General features: G+C 56.8%; 1 protein-coding gene across 8 annotated transcripts in view; it reads left to right on the top strand.

The window, feature by feature from the left end:
• The window catches only part of IQSEC3 (IQ motif and Sec7 domain ArfGEF 3), a 104,304-nt gene extending 85,849 nt beyond the window's left edge, over positions 1 to 18,455 (top strand). The window contains exons 8-16 of one of the 8 annotated variants that reach the window (XM_012748357.3): positions 3,139 to 3,278; positions 4,432 to 4,557; positions 6,269 to 6,368; positions 6,551 to 6,712; positions 7,736 to 7,787; positions 9,922 to 10,011; positions 11,812 to 11,861; positions 11,947 to 12,026; positions 14,899 to 14,983. In XM_012748357.3, the coding sequence (XP_012603811.2) occupies positions 3,139 to 3,278; positions 4,432 to 4,557; positions 6,269 to 6,368; positions 6,551 to 6,712; positions 7,736 to 7,787; positions 9,922 to 10,011; positions 11,812 to 11,861; positions 11,947 to 12,008 (782 nt within the window). In that variant the 3' untranslated portion in view covers positions 12,009 to 12,026; positions 14,899 to 14,983. Of the gene's footprint in view, positions 1 to 3,138; positions 3,279 to 4,431; positions 4,558 to 6,268; positions 6,369 to 6,550; positions 6,713 to 7,735; positions 7,788 to 9,921; positions 10,012 to 11,811; positions 11,862 to 11,946; positions 12,027 to 14,881 lie in introns of all 8 variants that reach the window. The other 7 variants (XM_012748356.3, XM_012748355.3, XM_012748354.3 and 4 more) reach the window with 7 other exon arrangements.
• Positions 18,456 to 22,582: the final 4,127 nt, after the last annotated feature.

Raw genomic sequence — 22,582 nt, 5'->3', positions numbered from 1 at the left:
GCCCACTGCACTGGTGGGAAAGCCCCCTCGTGGGACAGGGTGCTGCCCAAAACCACAGCACGCTGCAGCATCTGAGCTGTGGGCCCCAAAATGGCAGCACCACCCGCAGAGAGCTAGCTCTGGGGGCGACCGCTCAGGGGTTGGCAGGTACAAGTTCAGCGGGCTGAATCCACAGGACACCATCATCTCTTGTGTGTCACAGTCCCGCAATCCTCACCTGTCCAGAGAAAAGTCTTGCTCTTTCTGCTCCACCCCAAGCCGGCTCAATCGTCAGTGGTTTCCAGGAGCAGAGCCCCTTTTCAGTGCTCACCTCCTTTTTTCTGGCCCCACTGACCACCAGAGGTGAGATGCCTGTCTCCACACTCCTTCCTGGGGTCACAGGAAGTGATCACTGAGACCAGTCCCTCCACCACCCAGTAGTCCTGGCACAGAGCACCAGGGAGTTCAAGATGTTTCCCACTATTGTCCCCTCTCCACAGAACCCACTATCTCCTGCTGCGACCCTGCACTAACTTTAGGCAGGTCCCTGTCTGAGTGGTGTGGGGGTCAGTGGGGAGCCGGGCGTCCTTCCATGGGTCAGATCCCACTGCACTCACCGGACGGGCCGGCCCAGCAGTCCTACGCCCTGTTCTCTATTGTCCATCTGGCACTCGCCAGACTTTGTGATCCTATCTCCCAGTCACCTTTTTCTTTTTCCAGCTTTGTGTATCCCATGCTATTTCTCTGCAGCTTCGCAGCGCTGTTCTTGTGGGGAGTGATCCACTCGTGTGTAGCCGTGGGAGTTCTTCACCTCCCTCCTGGGGGCAGAGCGCCAGGAGGTCACCTTGACTCTGCCATTTTTGCTCTCCCTAACTTTTACAGTTTTCTATATGCTGTCTTTGTTTTCTTGCTTGACTTTCTGGAAGGTGTCCCATGTCATTATCTTTCAAGCCTCCTACCAAGTTTTTCATTCCTGCTCTCATATTTTTCATTTTCAATAGCTCTCTTTTGTCCTCTAAATATTTCTCTTTTATAGCATTTTATTCTTGTTTTGTAGATATAATATCTTTTCCTATCTCTTTGAAGATATTAATATGTTTTGTTTGTTCTGGTTTCTCCCTGCTTGCCTTTATTTCTTCTGGGTTCTTATTTTTACCTATATTTCTTTCTCTTTTATGTTATAGACTTTCCAAATATAATTAATAATATTTGGTTGTCAATTCATATTTAAGAGTGAGGCCAGGTGCGGTGGCCCACACCTGTAACCCTGGCACCCTAGGAAGCCACAGCAGGAGGATCACTTGAGGCCAAGAGTTCATGACCAGCCTGAGTAAGAGCAAGACCCATCTCTACTAAAAATAAGAAAAATTAGCCAGGCATGGTAGTACACACTTGTAGCCCCAGTTAATCAGGAGGCTGAAGCGGGAGGATGGTTTGAGCCCAGGAGTTCACGGCTGCAGTGAGCTGTGATGAAGCCACCACACACCAGCATGCACAACAGAGCATGACTCTGCCTCACAAAAAGAAAAAAAAAGGAGGGGGGGAGCTGTTAAAAAGCTTATTAAAAATTCTGTGAGCATGGGTGGGGCTGCTGATTGGTGGGCTTTCCTGGAAGGTGATTTAGTTGCACTATTTTATTGGGAGACCCTGACTGCAGCATCTTCAGATATTTTCTCTTGTGCTGGTTGATCGCCCAGAAGATAAATGTCCAATCTGCTGCTCAGAGGGTATGATTCTGGCTGCCAGAGTTCTGAGATCTTTGTGAGAAACAAGGTTGAGGAGTCTATTAATATATAGACATTAACTTCATCCCCCTGTTTTCAGCACAGACTCCCTCCCTTGGCTGGTCTTGGGGTCCCCCAGCCCAGGGTTCTAGAAGATGAGCCCCCAGTCTTCTGCTGGAGCGAAGAGGGACAGAGAAGTATGAGCTTTTTGACTGATCTTCAACCTGCTTTCCTATTTCCAGCCCACCTTCACCTTCACTTCCAGGGGTTGCTGTTGCCACCAGTTCTGAGCCCCTTGGTGGCTCTGTGGCGTGCTCATGGCTCCGAGCCTCTCTGCTGCTCAGGCTTCAGCTTTCTCAGCCTTGCTAGTCCACCCAGTCCTGCGTGCACTTTCCAGGTCCGGGCGCGCTCACTGCCCTCCTCACTCACCTCTGTGGGTCTGCTCCTCTCTCCCCGGGCTGCAGGCACAGCAGAGGTGTGCAGCCACTGCCTGGAACCGGGCCGCCGGGGAGCTCTTTCTTGCCTGCAACCTGTTTGCCTCAGCACCCTGGGCTGTGCAGCTCATTTGTGCGACTTTAAGAACCAAGATCAGATATGAAGAAGCTGGGGCGAGGCAGGAAGTCGCTCCTAGAAGACATGATGTCCTCCCAGGAGCTAGGAACACTCCTTTGAGGATACTTGCCAAAGTTGTTTTATTTTTCATTTTTCCCTCTTATAAAAGAAGCATGTAGTCATTAAAGAAAGAGTTGGAGAAAGTAGAAGACGACTTTTTTTTATCACCTCTGTTTCTACCTCCAAAAGAAATTTGTTTGCATGTTGTTATATTTCCTCCCAGGATTTGTTTGTCACCAGAGCTTTGTCATCACAGCAGGGGATAGGGTGAGGGTCTCACCACCCACATCACCACGGGGTCTGCCTGTCTCCATGAGGGAGGGACCTGCTACACCTTCTAGGACTAATTACTTAGCAGCAGGCTCCCTACTGGAGGGCAGAGAGGGCCCAGGAGGAGGAGATTCAACAGAGAACAAGATAGAATGTTGTCTAGATGCTCTCGTGGCAAGGGGTGGGGGAAGGGCTAAAACAAATACAGGGAAGACAGTGGAACCGCAGAAGCAAAGCTATTAATGCTTAGCAGGAACATGGAGGCTGTATTTGACAATTAGGAAGGAGTCCTGGGAGAAGGGAGAAGAGGTCTGGTTAGGGAACATCAAGGGATGAGGCTGCGATGTGTGCTGGGCTGTATTGTGGTAGTTTGGGTGCCTGGCTAAGGAGCTTGCCCTTAATTCAATGGGTATGGGGCTCCAGCATTGAAGGGTTTGGAACAAGGACATGGCAAAGTCAAGGCCACCTGCAGGAGCCCCAGTGTTGTAGGGCTTCCTCTCTGGCCAGGCTCTGACAGCCTCCTTCCCCACCCCCGCCCGCTCCGCGTTGGCAGGTGTAGACGACGGCGCCGACATCCCTAGGGAGCTGGTGGTAGGCATCTATGAAAGGATACAGCAGAAGGAGCTCAAGTCCAACGAGGACCACGTCACGTACGTCACCAAGGTGGAGAAGTCCATCGTGGGCATGAAGACAGTAAGTGTCCTCCGCAGAGCAGCACTGGCCACACAGGGGTCAGCTTCCTCCCAGTTGCTGAGCCACACCCGTCTCCTGTCTCCTCTCCTTACCTTCCTCCTGGTATCTCCTCCCTTTCCCCTCCTTCCCTTTCAAAAGACTTTGAACCTTTCCTGCTGTTCATTCACTGAATGGTTACTAAGTGCCTACTGTGTGCCAGGCGCAACATCCTCTTTTGTCCATTGCCTAATTTCCTCATTGCCTCTGGCCACCAGATGCTGCAGCAGGAGAGACTGAGGTGAGATGTCAAGAAGGACTGCCCAGTTGTCTAGGGCTGAAGCATCTGGGTGGCCAGTGGGGAGGCTGAGGATGCCTTTCCTAGGACATACCAGCCATTCCTGGATGGTCCTGATAAATAGAAGGCAGGCAATGGGCCGGAGTAGGCTCCGGGCTGTGTTGTCTCAAACCACTGAGGTGCCCCATTAGTTGTGACTGTGTCCCAGGCAACATGTCCCAAGCGTGCAATGAATTTTAAAGTGAGCGTTCTCTATAGGTCACCACATACTGTGTCAGCAGAGGCACTTTGTACCATAAATATAAAGGATGCAGAGAAGTGTCCGGTTCCTCCTCCCTCCATTGCTGGCTCAGGGACAAAGCAGTTTGGGAGAGTTGGGGACCTCCTCTGAGGCTCCGCACCAGGCACCTCCACCCAGACCGTGCGGGGCTGGTCTTTTCTGCTCTAGAGCCTTGATTGCTGAGGTCCTGGTACCTGTCTGGCCTGCCAGTGACTGGCTTGTCTTACACACTGGGGTAGACGTGAGGTGTCCCTGTGAGTCCCTCACTCTTGCACACTTGTATCTGGGCGTGCAGTAGGGAAAGTGAGGAGGTGTCATAGCTGGAGGCCACAGTGACAGTGGCTGGACTGAACGACCCGAGAGCTCTTGCCGTGTCCTTCCCATTCACTCCTGACTCCAGCTCAATGAACCCCTTCTCCCGTGGCCTTGTTCCCCAAGACACCTGAGGAGGGGAAAGAGTCCTGCATGAGGAGAGAGGAGGTTCAGGCCCCGAAGTGAACCAGAGCCCCTCCCTTCTCCCTGGGGATCGGGTGCTGTGGGTGGGGCGCTGTGGTCTCTGGGGCTCCTCCAGCGGGGAGCTGAGCGCCGTCCTCGGTCAGGTGCTGTCGGTGCCCCACCGGCGCCTGGTCTGCTGCAGCCGGCTCTTCGAGGTGACGGACCTGAGCAAGCCGCAGAAGCAGGCGGCGCATCAGCGGGAGGTGTTCCTCTTCAACGACCTGCTGGTGGTGAGCACCCCCAGGACCCCGAGAGGGTAGGGGCGTCTGGGGGTTCCAAGAGAGGCTGCCTGTGTAGGGCTGATGCACCCTTTTCCTAGCGCCTTCACCGCGCGGTGTGAGGACGCTCAGGCAGGGACGACAATTCCTACTTCACAAGTCCTGAGGCAGAGACACAGTCGAGGTGGAGATGAGCCTGGCCCCAGCCCGTCTGCCCCTCCACGTACAGGAAGCCCAGGGCAGGGAGGGCACGGCAACACTTCACCTGGGAGAGCTGGGACCGAGTGGGCAGGCACTGTCCCTGGGCCTGGGAGGGCTGGGGTGCGTGGCGCACGTGTGCAGGAGTGCACACACACGTCTGTGGGGTACTTGTCCTTTGCTCTTTGAAAGCAGGAATCCATTCAACAGATATTCATCACATCGACTGTGCCAGGTGCTGTTCTAAGTGCCAGAGACAGTGCAGAGCAGGGTTTGAGCAGACGTGTCCTTCCTGCCTTTTCCTCCCCATCCGTGAGCCACGCAGGCACTCCATCTAAAGCGATCCCAAGCCTAACGACCACCACCCCACTGCATTCTAGTCCTGCCGCCAGGGACAGGCCTGGCTGCTGCCATCAGCCCAACACGGGCCTGCTGCCCCCAGGCCCACCTCCCCCGGCGGCGGCAGTGATCGTTCGGGAAGGCATGGCAGGCCACGTGACCACCCTGCCCAGAGCCTACCCTGCTCCCCGTGCAGTGACAAAGTCCAGACCCCACCGGGCCCAGGGCCCCGCCCTGCCACCCTGCACCCGCCTCGGGCCCCATGAGCCGCCTCCTGCCGGCCAGGCCTCTTTCTTGCCACTGCCTCTGCTCGGAAAGCTCCTCCAGAGCTGCATGTCACCTCTGCCTCTTCAGCCGTGTGTCACAGCCAAGGCCTCTTCGGGGAGGCCTCCTGCCCACCGAGCAAGGAAGGCTGCCACTCACTCTCTCTTTTTCACTCGCGTCCTTTTCCTTCAAAGCACTTAGAGATTCTAAAGCTACCTTGCATATCCCTTTCTGCACTTTGTTTTTTGCTGCTTTACTAACTGATCAACTGATTTCCACCTGGCGCACGCCTTGAGGGCAGGGGCGCTGCCTGTCTCCCGTGCTCCCAGAGCCCGGGCACAGGTGTGCCAGACAGGCAGCGGGCTGACTTTATCAGAGTGAGTTTTCATTTCAGTAGTGGAGAGAGAGAGAAAATAAGGAAACAAACAAGATAACAGAGCTGAGAAGGTGCTATGAAGACAGTAAACAGGGTGGTAGAGAGTACCTGGGGTGGAGGGGGCGGTTTGGGGTTTACTTTTTAGGCAGAGTGTCAGGAAGGTATCTCTAAGGAAGTAGCATTTGAGTTAAGGCCCAAGTAGTGAGAGTGATCCAGGCGTGCAGAAAGCTGCAAGGTGAGCAGTGGGAAAGGCCACCAGAGCAGGGCAGGGGTGTGGGTCAGCATCCACATGCAGAGAGAAGAACCACTGGCAGTTTCTATGCAGTGAAGAAGCATATTTGGAAATAGTGTGTGTGTGTGTGTATTTGCATGTAGATCTGTGTGTATGCATGCATTTAAGACTACGTGTGTGTACATATATGTCAGTGTGTATGTTTATTCATATGTTCACAGATCTCCCTGGGTGTTCCTGCATCCACATGTGCACACGTGTGTTTACATGTGTGTACACCCATCAGTGTATGTCATTCTCCCTTCCTTGGCCAGATTCTCAAACTCTGCCCGAAGAAGAAGAGCTCCTCCACGTACACCTTCTGCAAGTCGGTCGGCCTTCTGGGCGTGGAGTTCCACCTCTTTGAGAATGAGTGTGAGTCTGTGAGAGTGGGTGGATGTCCCAGAGATGCAGCGGGGGGTGAGGGAAGCTGAGGGAGAAGGGCTGGTGGGTGGGAGGCGAGTGCCCACAGACCCCATCTCCTCCGCTGTCTGGCTGGCCCCAGCTCTCAGCTGCTGCTGCTCACAGCCCACCGGGGCCTGGGGTCTGGCTTCCAGATTACTCTCATGGCATCACACTGGTGACCCCGCTCTCGGGCTCTGAGAAGAAGCAGGTGCTACATTTCTGTGCCTTGGGCTCAGACGAGATGCAGAAGTTCGTGGAGGACCTGAAGGAGTCCATCGCTGAGGTGACGGAGCTGGAGCAGATCCGGATAGAGTGTAAGGACGCAGGGCGCTCGGGCTGCTCCAGGCAGTTGGCAGGGTGCATGGGTAGGCTCCGGTCTAGCAGAGGCAGGGGCAGCTTGCAGACAGACACCCCCGACACCTGGGAGCCGCCTTGTCCTGCCCTTGCCCCACTCGGGCCCCTCCCCATCCCCTGACCCCTCCGCACCATCCCGGGCTATCGATCCAAAGAGCCAGTATGAGCGCACAGCTTCTCACGGTCTCACAACGAAAGCTAGGCACGCATGTGTGCACATCTCGCTGGGCACCTGGGGCTACAGATGGGCACCTTGGAACGGAGACACACAACTCTGCTGTGTCTGACCAGGATGCCAGGTGAGCTGGCGTGGGCTGGCATGCAGACCATGAGGTCCACATGCTCAGGGCTTTTCTTCCCACCAAACTGTCTCTTGTCGCCTTTCCCCAGATCTAGTCCAAGTCCACATGTTGCATCTGGTTAGTTTCACTTCTTTAATCTTATTTAACCTAGAATCGTCCCTCCACTTTATTCCTTATAACATTGGCTTTTGGCAGAGCCCAGGCTGGTTTTCTCACTATCCTTCATCTTGCAGTTGTCTTTCTGTTCCTCAAAGGAATGCCTAGAGTCTAGATTGTTCCAATCCAGGAATGTCAGAGAATGCATGGGGTTCTCCATGTGTCCAGGTGGTTCCACCAGCTGTTCTCTGGGTTAGAGGAGAGCAGCAATGGCCTTCAACCATGCCCCTCTGCAAGCGTTTACTATTGAAGCATTACAGTGGTTTCAGGTAGATTTTAAGGGAAAATTAAATAAGAATGAATTCAGAAAGTAAGACAGAAAGTTAAAAATGGACTTCAGGTTTGCTCATGTGGCCACTTACTTGGAAAGTGTTTATAAATTAATATAAACCTTTAGGCAGCAGGAAAGGCAGTGGGAGTATTTGAGCAGGGGACCAATATGACAGGGTGGTACTTTTTAGTCATCATTTTTGAAGCACCTACTATGTGCTAGGCAGTTTATTTATATTCCACCAATCCCCACAGTGATGCTGCAAGGAGGGTGTCTGTCCCCACCCACAGACGAGGCTCAGAGAAGGTAAGTAGTGTGTCCAGGTCATGCATATCAGAGGTGGAGGAACTGTCGTTTGCATTTAAATCTGATTCCAAGGTGCATAAACTTCTGAGAGTGAGAAGAGGTTATGTTTATAATTTCCTAAGAAAACAAACTCAATCGCAGTTAAACAGAACTGCACAGACAAGGCGTGCAGCTCCAGCAACAGCTCGGTGGGGAGAGGTGCGTGTAAACTCCCTTTCCCAGGCTGTTGGCTCCTCTGAGTTCAGTGGTTTAACAAACAGACTCTTCAAGGGCTGGACTGGATGTCCAGAGAGGCCACCTCCCTGTCATTCTGGAACATTCTCAAGGATGCACTTTGAAATGGCTTCACTTCTTTTGGTGTCAGAATGTCCCAGGTGGCCCTGCACTGCGCGAGGCAGCCACAGCACGTCACCTGGCGCAGCACTGCGGCAGAGGCACCTCCCCCAGCCCGGAGCAGCACACGCGTCCTCCCCAAAGCAGCAAAGGAGTGGATGCTGTCAGAGGCCGTGAGCCAACAGGCTAGTGGGTGCCACGGGAGCAGGGAAAAGGCCACGCTTGGCTCTTAGTCTTCAGATGCAGAGAAAGGGAGGGGACGGCTAAGGACAAATGAAGGGCTGTCCAGGGACAAGGAAGGGAAAAAAGTCAGACAAAAAGAAAATGAAAAATGGTCCCAGCTGCCATTACTGAGCACCTTTTCATGCCAGGCACTGGGCTCATTGCTGAGCCCATTAATTCTCACAACTTACCGCGAGTTCCTCATTTTACAAATGAGGAAACTGAGGGTAACGAGCTTAAGGAAGTGGTCCAGGTTCACATAGTCAGTGACAAAACAAGATTTGCACCCAGGTGCCCCAGTCTCCGTGCTTGTAATTACAGCGCTAATTTCTCCAAAGCCAAGAGACCCCTCTGGAGGAGAGAAACAGCTCTCAGTTCAGCACAAATGTTTGGTATGATTGATGGTGTGACTCAGGCAATCAGGACAGATTGTCCTGGTTTGGAGGTTTGCAGTTCAGTGTCCCTGGATTCTGGACAACCAGAAAGACAGACAGCAGAATGTGGGAGAGTAGCTTTGATAACAGGAACTTGAATCATGTCTCCTGGAGGAGAGAGGACCAAGGAGTGATTTAATAATGACTGTCAGACCTCCAAGGGTGGTGGCTGGCAATTCTGAAGCACCACTGAGAAGAAGCAAGAGGTTTCCAGTCCAGAGAGGAATTAAAGCTTAGTGCCGAGACAGATGTCCTGGCCACACAGGCTGTGCGGCACTGGCAGGTCCTTGGGCACATGGACTTTCCTCCTCGGGAGAGCTCTGAGCGCCCTGCAGAGGCCCAGCAGCTGAGGCGGGCTCAGTCCTGCCAGGTGCAGGGTGGGTGGCCATCACCAGCTGTCACTGAGGTCTGTCGTGCCAAGGGCTTTGTGACGGAAGCTAGGACTCACGGTTAAACAGAACTGCACAGAAAAGGCGTGAGGCTCTGGCAACCGCTCGGTGGGGAGAGGTGCACGTAAACTCCCTTTCCCAGGCTGTTGGCTCATTTGAGTTCAGTTGTTTAACAGACTCTTTTCAAGGGCTTGACTGGATGTCCAGAGAAGCCACCTCAGCTGTTGTTCTGGAACATTCTCATGTGCCGGGTGACGTGCTGTGACTGCCTGGTGCAGTGCAGGACCACCTGGGACATTCTGACACCAAGAGGGTTAAACAGGGGGTACTGCCACAGCCAGGCCTGGCTCCAAGTGCTAGACATGTACCTCTTCATGCAATCCCGAAGTGGGCACACCTGTCCCTTCAGGTGAGGCCCAGAGAGGTTACGGAGTTACCTAAAGCCACACAGCTAGAGAGTGTTGAACCAGGATTCAAACCCAAGCAGCCAGCCTCCCCCGTACCTGCCTCTCCTGCTGCCTCTCTGACATTTGAGCAGGTCTCCCCAGCCCCACACACAGATGAACAGACCACAGCTCTAGGGGCATCCAACTTGCTGTTCGGCTGTGGCACCAGCCCCAGTCCCTGTTTCGCAGCATAAATGGGAGGACCTGCCCTCCCCCTTTCTCGCCTTTCTGCTCTCTCCTCGTTTCTTCTCTCACCTGCGTGTGGCCGGGGTTAGGGCTTCTCTCGTTCATAGGTTTCTCCACCCCTTAGGGGAGCTGGAGAAACAGCAGGGAACAAGGACGCTGTCCTTCAAGCCCGGAGCCCAGGCGGACCCACAGTCAAAGCAAGGATCACCTACAGGTGAGCGTGGGCGCCGCCCCGGGGCCTGCACCTCGGAGCCACCTGGCCCTGGGCTGGGGCTGTGGTGGGAGAGGCGCGGTTGCTGCGGCCTTGCTCTCTGCCGAGCAGTGCCAGCCGCGCGCTCTTTATTCTCCTGCGCTGTGGTCCTGGACTTGAGGGCGCACGTGCGAGAGAAATTTGTCCGTTTTGCAAACTGCACCAGAGCTGCCACGTCTGTGTCAAATAAGTCCTGCCGTCTGGCCCCTCCCTGCGGCCAGGCCCTCTGACACTGCTAGTTCACTAGGGCATCAGAGCGTGGTCAAGAGAAACCCCATGAGAAAAACTCCCCAGCCAGGAGCCTAGTAAGAAGGCAGAGTGGCCAGAAAAGTCTGGAAATCCGTCCCTGCCCCATACAGCCCTTTTGCTAACGAGCTAGAAGCACTCTCTAATCCCAGGCCAGGTCAGCCCAGTCCAAAATCCAGACATCCAAACTCAAACTCAGCCGAATCAAGTCAGCTTCAGACTCCGTATCTCCTTCAGACTCTGTTCTCTAGCCCTGCTTCCTCCTGTCCCTGATGTTCCCTCCCTTCTACCTCCTGCCCTGAACCTTACTCCCCTGAAGGGTCACAGGAAGGATTGCCTCCCTCCCCCAGCCCCAAATAAAGAGAAGGAGACAAGGCATGAGAAAGCAAACCCCCAGGCCTGCTGCCTGCCTGGTGGTGGTTTCCTGTCATGCCCAGAGCTTCCCAAGAGCCTGCTGCCCTCACAGGGCCCGTGGCCAGGGCCAGCAAGACCCCGTCTGAGCTGAGGAGCTCCAGTGGCTCCATGGCCACAGCCCTCTGTGCTTGGCCCTCACGCCTGACTTGGGACAGGGACCCACCATGCCAGCGAAGACATGTGGTTCATTGTCCAAGCAGGACAGGGACTCTTTTTGCTAGGAGGAGGTTCTCACTGTCATGGAATCCTCTGCATGTGGGTCTGGCCTGCCGCTGTGCGTCCGCATCTCTGCACCTGCTTTCAGCCAGCCCTCGTTTCTGTACAGCCACGGGACGGGGCCACGCTCGTTTTCACAGCTGTCTAAACCCCAGAGCCAGTCCTCAGGGCCACTTATGCCCTGCCCCCCCCCCCCGTGCACCCACAGCCCCTCGCCACTCTTTCAGAAGCTGCAGCCTGGCCAGGCCGGGTGCATGTCCCCAGGGAGGCATTTCTCATTCCTGGCACCCCCTGGGGGGTTGGGAAGTCGGAGGGGCCCCTGCCAGAGTGGGGGTGGAAGCCAGGGGTGACTCAGCCAAAGAGCATCGTGGAACTGTCCTTGGGGGTCCACAGGGTCCCTGTGGCTATGCCAGGCCAGCCAGAAGGCCTAGCGGTGATTACAGGGCCACTGCAGGCTGTCATGGTGCCAGTACTGTGGCGAGCGCTGTGCAGGCCTGGCCCATTGCGTCCTCCCCACAAAGCTGGGTCTCAGGGTGGGAACACGGAATGGCCCCCACTCAAGGAGCCTGCAGGGAAGGAGGCAGCCCAACATAGTGCCACGGATGTGCCAACTGTCGCAGCCCACATCGGGGAGGCTTTGACTGTGGGTGAATTAGATTTGACAATGCCAACATCAGAAAGAGTAGCAGAGACCATCTGCTCTGTGGAGGCCCAGAGAGATGTAGCATCTTGCCCAGGGTCACACACCAAAGTGGCAGAACTGGGCCCGCCTTCTAGGCCCAGGGCTTTGTCTGGGTCTCATGCCTGCTCCTCTAACTGCAGGGGTCCCTGGGGGAGGGTTTGTGTCAAGGCGGGTGGAGAACAGCCCTGTGCTCTTTGTGTTCAAAGCCAAGAGGGGAGCCGCACTCGGGGAGCAGCCGGCGGAGAGCGCGGTGGAGGTAAGTGGAGGCCTGGTCGCCCAGGTGAGTGGTTCCTTGCCCGACTTGTCCTTCTTCTCACCGTCTCTGTTGTTTCTCTTCTCAGGTATTAATCAATGCCTCCCCAGCCCGACTCACCATTTTACCAATTTCAAGAGATACAATTAAAAGTTACTGCTAGCATGGGTAATGCCACGTTCCAACGCCTAATTAAGCCACGAGCACTTTCTCCCCGTCCCGGAGCCCCCAGTACTCACTGTACCCAGGAAGCCAGCATTCCTCCCCCGCCCTCCATGGGGAGCCAGGGCTCCCTCCAGAGAGTTGCCCCGAGTCCAGGCCCCAAGTGATCACTGTGGGCCAGACCCTGCCCTCCCGGACTGTGGAGGCTGGAGATTCCAGGGTGGGGGCGGGTGGAGGGAGCTGTCCCCTATAGCTGGTCCCTCTGGAAAGCTGGCCACAGGCCAGGGATGTGTGAAGGAGACAGTGAGGCAGAGAAGGTGGGGCTGTCTTAGGGGTTCTTGGGGTGACAAATGTGAGGACCCTCCAGCCGGGGGGGAGGGGCGCCCAGGGCACAGGGGAGCAGCAGCTGCTGGCCCCTGCCAAGCTCCCAAAGAAAGTGCCACCTGTGGGAGGAACATGCAGAGGCCTCAGCCTTCCCGTTCCCCCCCACTCCTACCCCGCCCCCGCACCCCAGTGAGCCCCACCCCAACAGCTTTCCTCCAAGCCTCGGGGACCACCAGCTGCTCATGCAGACACCTCCTTTCCCATCACACTTCAACCACTTCAAGCTGGAGGGGCCCCCACTTAGGTGTCTGAAGGAAGAGCCCCCCAGTCTGATTAAGCTCTAGGAAGCAGCAGGACACCCCAGGGAGCTCAGTTCCTCCTCTCCATCCCACGGCCCCCACCCCACATGCCTGTGTCTGGAGGAGGCACCTTACTCGGAGGAGCTTCCTGCCCCAGCAGCTGCCAAGCCCCCAGGGTGGGTATTCCATCGCCCACCCATCCTCTGCGGCTGCCCGTCCTCCAGCCTTGCAGACGAGCCAGCACCCAGCCCGCTGCCCTGCCAGCCTGCCCTGCCTCAGCCTGAGCTGCCAGGGACCGCGTCCCTCCTGCCCCAGGACTCTGGCTATCTGCAAGGCTGCCACCTCAGCTATCTCCAGGCCCTTGCCGGCCTCTGCTCTCCTGCACAGAGGGCAGGCCGGCTCTCTGTCTCATCCCCTGCCCTCTGCCATCGCCTGGCAAGCCCTCTGGCAGGAGCTTCTCCATCTCTCTGAGCTGTCCTGACGCTGCTCACGCTCCATCCTCTCCCCCCACCCCCTTCTTTGTTTCTTTCATGAACAGGAAGATGGAGGTCAGAATGAGAGGGCACTTTGCTGTCACTTCCTGCTTTTCACTTACTGACCATTAAAGAACGAGGACCCTTTGGGTGGGCTGGGGTGCAGGCCGCCCAGAGCATGGGAGGGAAGGGATGCCGGGTGCCGCCCAGAGCTGTGGCTGCAGTGGAGCCGCAGGGAGGAGGAGAAGGAAGGCTCAGGGGTCTGCACAGGGCAGCTGTGAAGCCCAGGGAGGGAGGCAGGGCACAGCCTGCCCTGGCGTCTCAGGCCACCTTTCTCCTGGGGGGCAATTCCTCACATGAGCAGGTGAGGAAGGGGCCGTGCCTCCAGCAGTGGTGGTGACAGAGGCCTCCTGCCCCAGTGAGGACCACCAGGGCTCCCGGAGAAGAGGGTGGCCCCGGCCACACTCTCTGCCCGCCATGTGTCTTGGCAGGGCAGCAAGGGGCTCAGGGGCTCCTTCGTCTGTTCAGGGGGTCTCAGGGCTGGAAAATAAAGCCTGCAACATGCCGAGCGTGGGGGCAGGGGCTTGTGAATATTGAGGGACAGACAAGGGCCTGGGAGCCTTGGAAGGAAAGCAGGCCCTGGGTGTGCACAGAGCCAGGAAGGGGTCTCTGAAATTGCTCCTTTAGCTGCCAAATGGGATTAGGGATTCAGGATCATTTGGGGCCGGGCCGGCCTGGTCAAAGCTTGGGATAAGGCACCCCCTTCCAGCCTTGGTTTCCCCTCTGTGCTCTGAGCAGCCAGCCCTTGCTGGTGGTGCCCAAGGACAGACGGTGGCCCAGTAGGAAGCATCCCCAAAGACGGGCAGAGTCTCAGTCACCCCCAGAAGGGCCCAGGTGTTGGGAGGAGGTTGTGGTGTGTCCTGTCTACAGCCTGGGGAGCTTGGGGTGGAGTTAAATCCTTCTACTTCCAGAGTCCTCTGGCCTCCCTCTGCCCTTCTCCCCCACCTCCCCTGCTAGGCAGGTTGACAATGACCTCCAGGGTCTAAAGGAGGAGGCTCTCGAGTGTGTCCGGGCCACCTCCTCTGCCCCAGCCAGGGGGCAAAGATTAGAGCCCTTCTAGGGGGGCTACTTCCAGCACCTGGGCAAATCTGCCCAAGGTCCGGGGCCCTGACCTGCCCTGGCTGTCTGGGCTGCCCGCGACTGCAGGCCATCACCTCGGGGAGTCCAGGGGATGGGGGAGGTGCAGATCGCCCCCCAGGGGCCCTTGGCATTCTGGGGGTTGGGCGCTTTCATGATGTCAATAGCGACGAGGAGGCTCTTCTTTAACAAAGTGAGGGCTTGCATGGCCCACACGTGCTGGACTCCGTCCCTGCGCCTTGCCCTCCTGGGCTGCACACGCTCCAGGGAGGCAGGGAGGGCTTGAGACCATTCGTCCTGCGTTGCAAGCTCTGAGGTTGGTGGGAAAGAGGTGGGGAGAGTCTGTGTGGCCCAGAGGCACCGGCAGAGCCACCTCACAGAGGGGAAGACTGAGGCCTGAGGACGACACTGCGCATGGTCAGTGGCAGACCACGGCAGTGTCTCTGCTCACGCTCCCTCCTGAGGAGAGCCAGGGTCAGATCCCAGGTTCCTCTGGGTGGAGAGATGGGCAGAGGTCCAAGCAAGGCAGAGAGCGGGAGGGAGGCCAAGGGAGGCTCAGGGTAGCCCTCCTAGGAGCTGGGAATTAGTCTTGTAACATTTCATGCTTCTCTGGCTGTTTCTAAACTAGGTGTCAATTCACAACAGGCTTCAAACGTCCCAGCACAACCCCGGGCTGGGGGCCGAGAGCGGAGCGCCATTGCCAGACCTGCAGCCTAGCCCCTTGAGAGAGCATCCCCCACCGCTGCCGCCGCCCACACCCCCGGGCACCCTGGTGCAGTGCCAGCAAATTGTCAAGGTCATTGTCCTGGACAAGCCCTGCCTGGCCCGCATGGAACCCCTGCTGAGCCAGGCTCTCTCCTGCTACACCTCTTCCTCCTCTGACTCCTGCGGCTCCACACCCGGGGGCGGCCTGGGCTCCCCGGTCAAGGCTGTCCACCAGCCTCCACTGCCCCCACCGCCGCCGCCCTACAACCACCCTCACCAGTTCTGCCCCCCAGGACCCCTGCTGCACCGGCGCCGCTACTCCAGTGGCTCCAGGAGCCTGGTGTAGACTCTGCCCCAACCCTGCTGCCTCGGGGCCTGCTGCCCTGCTGCTCCACACCCTGGCACGGTGCATTCCTGGCCACTGATTGCCATCATTTGGGAAAGAGAACCCCCTCCCTGGCACCTGGGTTTGCCTTGTCCCACCGTCCCGCCACCTCAGTCGAGCACCCCTCCCCAGTCTGCAGACGCCACCTCACTCTCTTGGGCCCTGCACAGCCAGACCAGGCAGGTGCCTCTTCCTCTGGCCGCCACTCTCCCACATGGGGCCGTGGCCCGAAGAAGCCAGAGCTGAACTTGCAGCTTTGAGCCTGTTGGTGCCCAGAGGCCTCAGGCCAGGGCGGGAGCAAGAGGCAGCAGCTCACAGCCCAGGATGGTGCATCTGCGCCACACTGAGTGGAGGAGGGCTATCTCGGGCTCCCCGGGGGTTTCTCTGCTGCCCCCGTACCCCCAAGCCCAGCAGTGTCGGAGGCTGCTCCCTGGTCTCCAGGCCGTGGGCTGTCCTTCGCCCTCCTCCCAGGGCCTTCTGCTTTCTCAAGGGCTGCCCAGGCCCCAGGAACGCTTCAGGAAATGGAGGAGGGAAGGGAGCACACTCAGCTCTCTCTGGACCAGGTCAACAGGGCCGAGCAATAACAGGGTCTTACATCTGCAAAATGCACCTTTTTAAAGAATTTCTTAGTTCCCGAGCCCCGAACAACACCCAGCAATGCCAAGTGCACCGGGCACATACACATAAACACAGAGAAGAACTAGGTTAATTTCTTTGATTGTGGAAGCAGAAACAGGGAGATGGGGCAGTGATTTGCCCAGCAGAGATGGGTCTCTGGCCAGAGGCAGGGCTCCCTCTTGCAAGACATCTGTGGCCAGCAGGAGGGACTTGGGTGCAGAGGGGGTGAGAGAAACAGGGGCTCCAGAGGCACTTGAGTTTCCCCTGTGACCCTCAGCCTTTAATGCTTCCCCCCCCCCCGGAAGGTGCCAGACACCCCCTCCTCAGCAGGGATAACTGAAAGAGCCCCTGGACCCTTACAATTGCAAAGGAGAGCCAAGCAGGCCTTGCTGACCTCCCAGGGCCGAGCAGGCAGGGGCAGCTAGCTATAGGTGGCCCCACAGAGCCCAGGCCTAGGGCAGGGTCCCTCCCCAGCCAGGAGAGAGGCAGCCCGCCCTCAGGCCCTTTCTGTCCTGCGGGACCAGACTCCAGTCCTGAGCCAGCAGCTCACTGCTGTCCTTCGTGCAGGCCCCTCCCACTGCACCTATTGCTAGAGCCTCCTGAGAGACGGAGGGAGCATTGGCCAGGTCTCCATGAGCCTGCAGGACCTGGGCCAGGAGGACGCATGGGTCATTCCCCGCTCTAGGAGGGTACAGGTGACCCAGTTTCCAGTGTGTGTGTGTGTGTGTGTGTGTGTGTGTGTGTGTGGTCACCGGACGTCACTGTGATGTCACCCAGTGAGTCTATTTCTGGCATCTTTGTCAGCTGGTCTCCGCAACTTGCAGCCAGTTTGCCATCACCCTTGTGGCTCCCCAGCCCGTCTGCCCTGCCTGTCCTTGTCACCCTGGCCCCTCTGTGTCTTCTCTGTAACAGAAATGGTCCAGCCAGAGCCTGTTGGAACGGAGCGGCCCACAGATGGAGTGCACAGACTCAGACTCCCTGGTGCCCATGGCCAGGGCAGGGATGGCCCCAAAGTGGAGGCCCAGGCAGGAGGTGCCAGGGACTGGGAGGAAGTGTGGTTGTGAGGATGGAAGGGATGAATCTTGAATGAGGGGAGCTGAAAATAGAAGGTTATGAGCAGGAAGCAGGAGTATGAGCTTTGGGAGAACATGAGCTATGCATGTGGGTAACTATATTTATGGGGTGTGGGCCGGGGTGCCTGGGCCATGAGGGAGGGGCACTGTCCAGCCAGCCCTGTCCCACCAGGCAGGACCCCTGCCACCTGCTCATGTGGCACTTCCAGCTTACAAAGTGCCCTCCTGCTCGCGGACGGGGGCACAGCAGCCCTGGGCCCTCCCTCCCACTTTCCAGACTGGGACAAGCAGAGGCCTTAGGGCTGGCACCTGGACTGCCGGGCCCTCAGCACCCATTCCTCAGGGTGGGGTGGTGGCTGCCCATCTGCTCACAGCACAGGGAGTCCTGTTGCAGGAAGCAGACCAGTCTGGGTCAGCAGCCCGTGGAGCCAGGCCTGAGCTGGGAGGGGCTTTTAGTCCCTGAGGGCCAGACCAGGACACAGCTGGCCTTTCTTGCTGTCAGGGGAAGCAGGTGCCCAGCCTCTGCAATGCCCCTGCCTGATCAGTCTGCCAGCTAAGGTGGGGACCTGGCTCCATGCCCCTCCCAGAGCCTGGCCCTCAGACCCCTGGGAGAGCCCCTGCTCCCTGTCACAGGGCGGGTGGGAAGGCTCTGCCCTCCCAAGCCCAAGGGGCAGTGGAGTGCTGACTGAGCCCCTGACCCAGCCACCGCAAGATGGCCCACACCACCGACTTTCTGGGCCTGCCTTTAGGGACCTGGGCCCTCTTCCAATTTTATCCATGTGGCTGCAACTCCAGACTCCAGAGTGGTGGATGCAACTGGCTTCCCCAGACCCCAAGCAAGGCCCTGCCCGCGCGTGTCTTGGAAGCCCCCTGCCTGCCTGCCTTTCTCCAAGGGCACTGTGATCCCACCCACGTCCATCGGGCCTGGGCCCTGCACCCCGCCCCGGCTGTTCTCCCGTGGCCTGCCAGGTGTCTGTGCCGCCAGGCTGCCTGGCAGCTGCCCATGTCTCCGACCCTGTGCGCAGCTGTACATGCCTTCCTGCTGCACCCGCCCCATGCACCCCTTCACCTCCTTGGAGAGAAACCTCTCCAGGGAAAAGCAGGGTGGCTGCACCCAACAACTAACCCAAATGGCAAATATTTTGTAACAAAATATCCCAGAGGTATTTTATCTGTTTGATTCATAGAGTTTTAGAGATTATATTGAAATATGTCACTTGAGCAAACTGTATTGGTTCAGTTTCTTTTGTTCCCCAGAGGGAGGGCCCCCCTTAAGTCAGAGCCTCTAATCAGGGAGGGCCTGAGGCAGGAGGACACCAGAGGCCTCCACCCTCGAGGCTGCTGAGCAAGGCCAGGGGCAGCTGGGGTGGCTCGGCCACAGCAGCAGCCTCCACCGGGACCTGCACGCCTGCGCGCGTCTCGTCTCGCAGAGGGCTTGGGTGTGGGAGGGGAAGCTGTCTGATGGGGCCAGGGCAGGGCTGGGAGCAGGGCCAGGAAATGGTGTGTGCACAGGCCTGACCCCCACACCAACACACATGCACGCACGCGCACACACACACACACGGCTCTTAGTGGTTGCAAGAGCAGGTTGCAGCGGAGACCACAGGCCGCTTTGGAGGGAGGAGGCACCCACAGCCACTGTGCATGCAGGGGGTGAGCCTGGGAGTCCCGGCCGCCTCTGGCCCCGTGTTCCTGCAGTGGGAAGCATGGGTGTGTTGGGGGTGGGGAGGCTGTCCCAGGTGGTTTTCTCTTCTTGTCTGGTGTACTCTCCCTGAAAGGAAGGGGCCTCGGCTCAGGGAAAGGGCCAGGGCAGTGCACAGAGCTGCAGAGAGCACTGTGGCAAGCACTCCCTGCGCCCTGCAGTGTGCCAGGTCCCCTGCTGGGAGCTGGAAGGGAGGCCAGGATTCTGCAAGGGATACACAACACCCAAGGGCCTTACGTCCAGAGGGAAGGTGGAATGAGGACTGGCACAAGCCAGGAGGGCTAGGGCAAGTGTCCACAGCCAGATGTGACACCCAGCTCACTCCTGGGCAGGCCTTGAGATAGAGCAGTTTATCCTGGCAGGAGAGAGAGGAGAGAGCCTTCCAGCAGCACAGGGCATCAGAGGCGCCACATCCTGGGAGGAGGGGGAAGGACCAAGCTGGCCAAGACTGCTGCTCCCGGGACACCCAGTGCTCCTGGTGATTAGAACTCTGGACGTCCAGAAATCCAGACAGCTCCTTCCCTGGGCTGAGTTCCTTTGTCCCCTGCTAATGTGAAAGGGAACATGACTTCACCCTCTTCCCAGGAAATGGGAAATTCCAGGAGGCACAGGCCAACTGTGACCTATCCCAACCTGGGAATTCTCTGGCCCAGGAAGCTGAGGCTTGACCCCTTGAGAGCATCCTTAGGGACCAGCTCCACCCAGGCCTGAGAGAGGGCCTGCAGCCAGGAGGTTGGAGGTGGGGTGGCGGCACCATTCTCCAAGTCTTCCTTGCCCCATGGCCATCTGGGAGGAGTGTCCCTTGCTCCAGTGAGAGAGGAAGGTAGCCTGGGCCCCTCTGGTGCCATCTGCCATCGGGATGGAGAGGTAGGGACAGTGCATGTCACCTTGCAATGACCCTTGGCAGATGGGGGAAGCTCAAACTCATCAGTCTCTGACTTAGAATGTTTCCAGTGAGGGTCCAGGGTTTACTGGTCTCGGGCTGAGAGCAATGCCTGTTCTAGAAACCAGGAAAATCAACAAGCCTGTGAGCATCTGTGGGGCACCAGTCCCTCCTCTAGGTGCTGAGCACGGAGCTGTGCATGGGACAAGGCCAGTTTCTGCCTGCAGGTTTAAAGGGGCCATCAGAAATGAGCAAGCAATGGACCAACTATGTTCATGTAGAGGCTGCAACACACCAGGCATGCTGGGGAGAGCCTGTTCTGCAGTGAACATTCAAGGAAGACCTCTGCAAGGGGAAAACTGAGCAAGGTCAAGGTCAGGGCTAAGCGCAGGTGAGCAGTTCAGAGGCCACCACTACAGTGTGGAATGACCACATCTTCTTGAGGCAGAGGCCAGGATGATCTGCCAAAAGACTGTTTCCTGATACAGGAATTTACTTACATGAAAAAAAATCTTAATAGACGGTAGAAATTGATTTAGAAACCACCTTTGTTGAGGAAACAAAACTTGGTTTTCTCATAGAAAATCCATGATAAACGGTTGCCACAGGCACAGCCCCTGGAAAGAGTGTTGAAGGTGGGCAGTCGGGACAGAGGGTGGGGGCGGCGGTCACCACAGGGGCCCGGCCATGGAGTAGACCCCAGAAAACAGGCAGCAGCAGCAGTGAGGCCGAGCTGCCCTGACGCCGAGGCAGCCGCTGCCCAGAGCGAGACGAGCTGGTGTGGCCCGATTCCCGGCGGGGCGTCCACTCCAGGGCGTGGCCACCCGCAGACAGGGCCGCACCCGCCTCCTCCTCCTCTGTCGCCCCAAACCACGCAGACTCAGGTCTGCCACTGTAAAGTCATGATGGAACAGACTCCACAGCCTGTTGCCCACTGGTCCTGGGCCCAACAAACTTCCACACTGTGTGAACGCCACGGAACCGCGGCAAGACTGGTTTTCTCCCAGCAGGGCCAGCACCGTGTGGCTGTGGGCCTTGGCACGCCTACCCCATCCCCAGCCCTGACAGATGTGGCTAACCAGTCACTAATTTCCGGGACCAAACAAACATCAGTCGATGTTTGCTGACCAGGACGAAATGCATGGGCCCGGGGCCTGCACGGAGCCACTTTGCAGGAAGGCGCTGCGGAGGGAGGCAGCTCGGAGCCGGAGGAAGTGCTGGAGAGGTGTGGCCCATCTGACCCTCTGGTGCCCGCTGCTCACGGAAAACCACTCTGGGGGCTGTTGTTCCTCGGCTCCCTGAGGCCCCGCCCTGCAGACGCTCAGGGCTGTCTTCCTCTAGAGCTCCTCGCTGCTCAGCGCCGCCAACCGCCCTGTCCTCTGGGCACCCTCACTTCCTCCACTCACCTCCCACAGGCGAGTCACATGTCCCCGGGGTCACAGGGGCACAGGGGAGAAAGGTGCTCAGAAGAGCTCTCCATCCTGGCAAGGCACAGCGCCCTGGGGGCAGGGCCCGTGTTCCCCTAGCAGATTGCAAGGCCTGGCCAGAGCCTGGTGGCCTGGAGCCACAGGCTGAGTTCTTCTCTGCTCCCCTTCCCTCCCCAGGAAGCCAGCCAGGCCCAGAGACAGACTCCAAGCCCTAGCTGGAGGCAGGGAGATTATATGCGGGAGCAGGAATGGCAGGGGGGGCAGGTCCAGAACTGGTCCCAGGGGAAAATGCCATTCTTGGTAAGGCTAGAGGATAAGGGAGCTGGAGTCCAAGAGGTAGGGAGGAGGGATGGAAATGCTTCCCTCACCTCCACCCTCCCTCTGTTCCCCCTGCGAGTCTAGGGGGCTCTCTCCCTGGAAAACCGGGCAGCCTAAGCCACCAGCCAGGCCTAGTAGCCCCTCCGTGTCTCCTGCCCCCATGACCCTAAAGACGGAGTGACCGCAAGAATGGCTCTGGGAAAACTGTGGGAACTGGCCAAGGCAGACAAAGCCAACTTCCTACACAGACCTGCCTTGCCCTCCCTCCCCTGGAAGCCCAGCATACCCTCCTTCCCAGACATCAGCTAGACACCACCCTCCCCTCCTGGCCCCATCCCGCCGCACAGGGAGTTGCAGAACGCCCACCTTCAGACCTGCAGGCAGGCGCATGGGCTCATCATTCTCTTATGGATAAAGGGACTTAAGAAGTTATAAAAACAGGCCTGTCTGGTGGCTCAGGCCTGTAATGCCAGCACTTTGGGAGACCAAGGCAGGATGCTTGAGGCCAGGAGTTTGAGACCAGCCTAAGCAAGAACAAGATTCCATTTCTACTTAATATATATATAAAAAAGAAATTTCTAAAAGAACAACAAATAAACCCAAAGTAAACAGAAGGAAAGATATAATAAAGACAAAAGCAGAAATAATGAAATGGAAAATAGATATATAATAGAAAAGATTAATAAAACCAAAGTTACTTCTAAGAAATGAGTAATAAAGTTGACAAACCTCTTATAAGACTGATTATGAAGAGGAGAGTTGGCACAAACAAAGAACTTGAGGATCAACAAGGAGGACATAATTAGAAGACTACAGTGATTTCTTTAAAAAATAGAATACTACAAATAAGCTGTAACCCCATGGCCGTAAGTTTGAAACCTTCACAAGATGAACACTATGCTACAGAAATATCAAAATTTGCTCAAGAACAAAGAGAAAATTTAAGATGTATAATCATTAAAGAAATCTATGACTTGATACTACTATGCATGAAAAAAAAATAAAAATAAATAAAAAAATAAAAAAAAAAAGAAATCTGAATGTACAGTTAAAAGTCTACACATAAACCCTTAACAACAACAACAAAAAAACTCACACACAACATCAGGCTAGATGATTTTACAAAATTACATTACACAAATTCAGGGAAAAGATAGTTCCAACCTCATATTAACTCTTTCAGAAAAAGAAGAAGAATATGCCCAGACTTCTTTTTAT

The sequence above is a fragment of the Microcebus murinus genome, chromosome 10, assembly GCF_040939455.1.
Source record: "Microcebus murinus isolate Inina chromosome 10, M.murinus_Inina_mat1.0, whole genome shotgun sequence".
Taxonomy (NCBI): Eukaryota; Metazoa; Chordata; class Mammalia; order Primates; family Cheirogaleidae; genus Microcebus; species Microcebus murinus.
The sequence above is the reverse complement of the archived record's forward strand: the minus strand, read 5'-3'. Positions and strand labels throughout refer to the sequence as shown.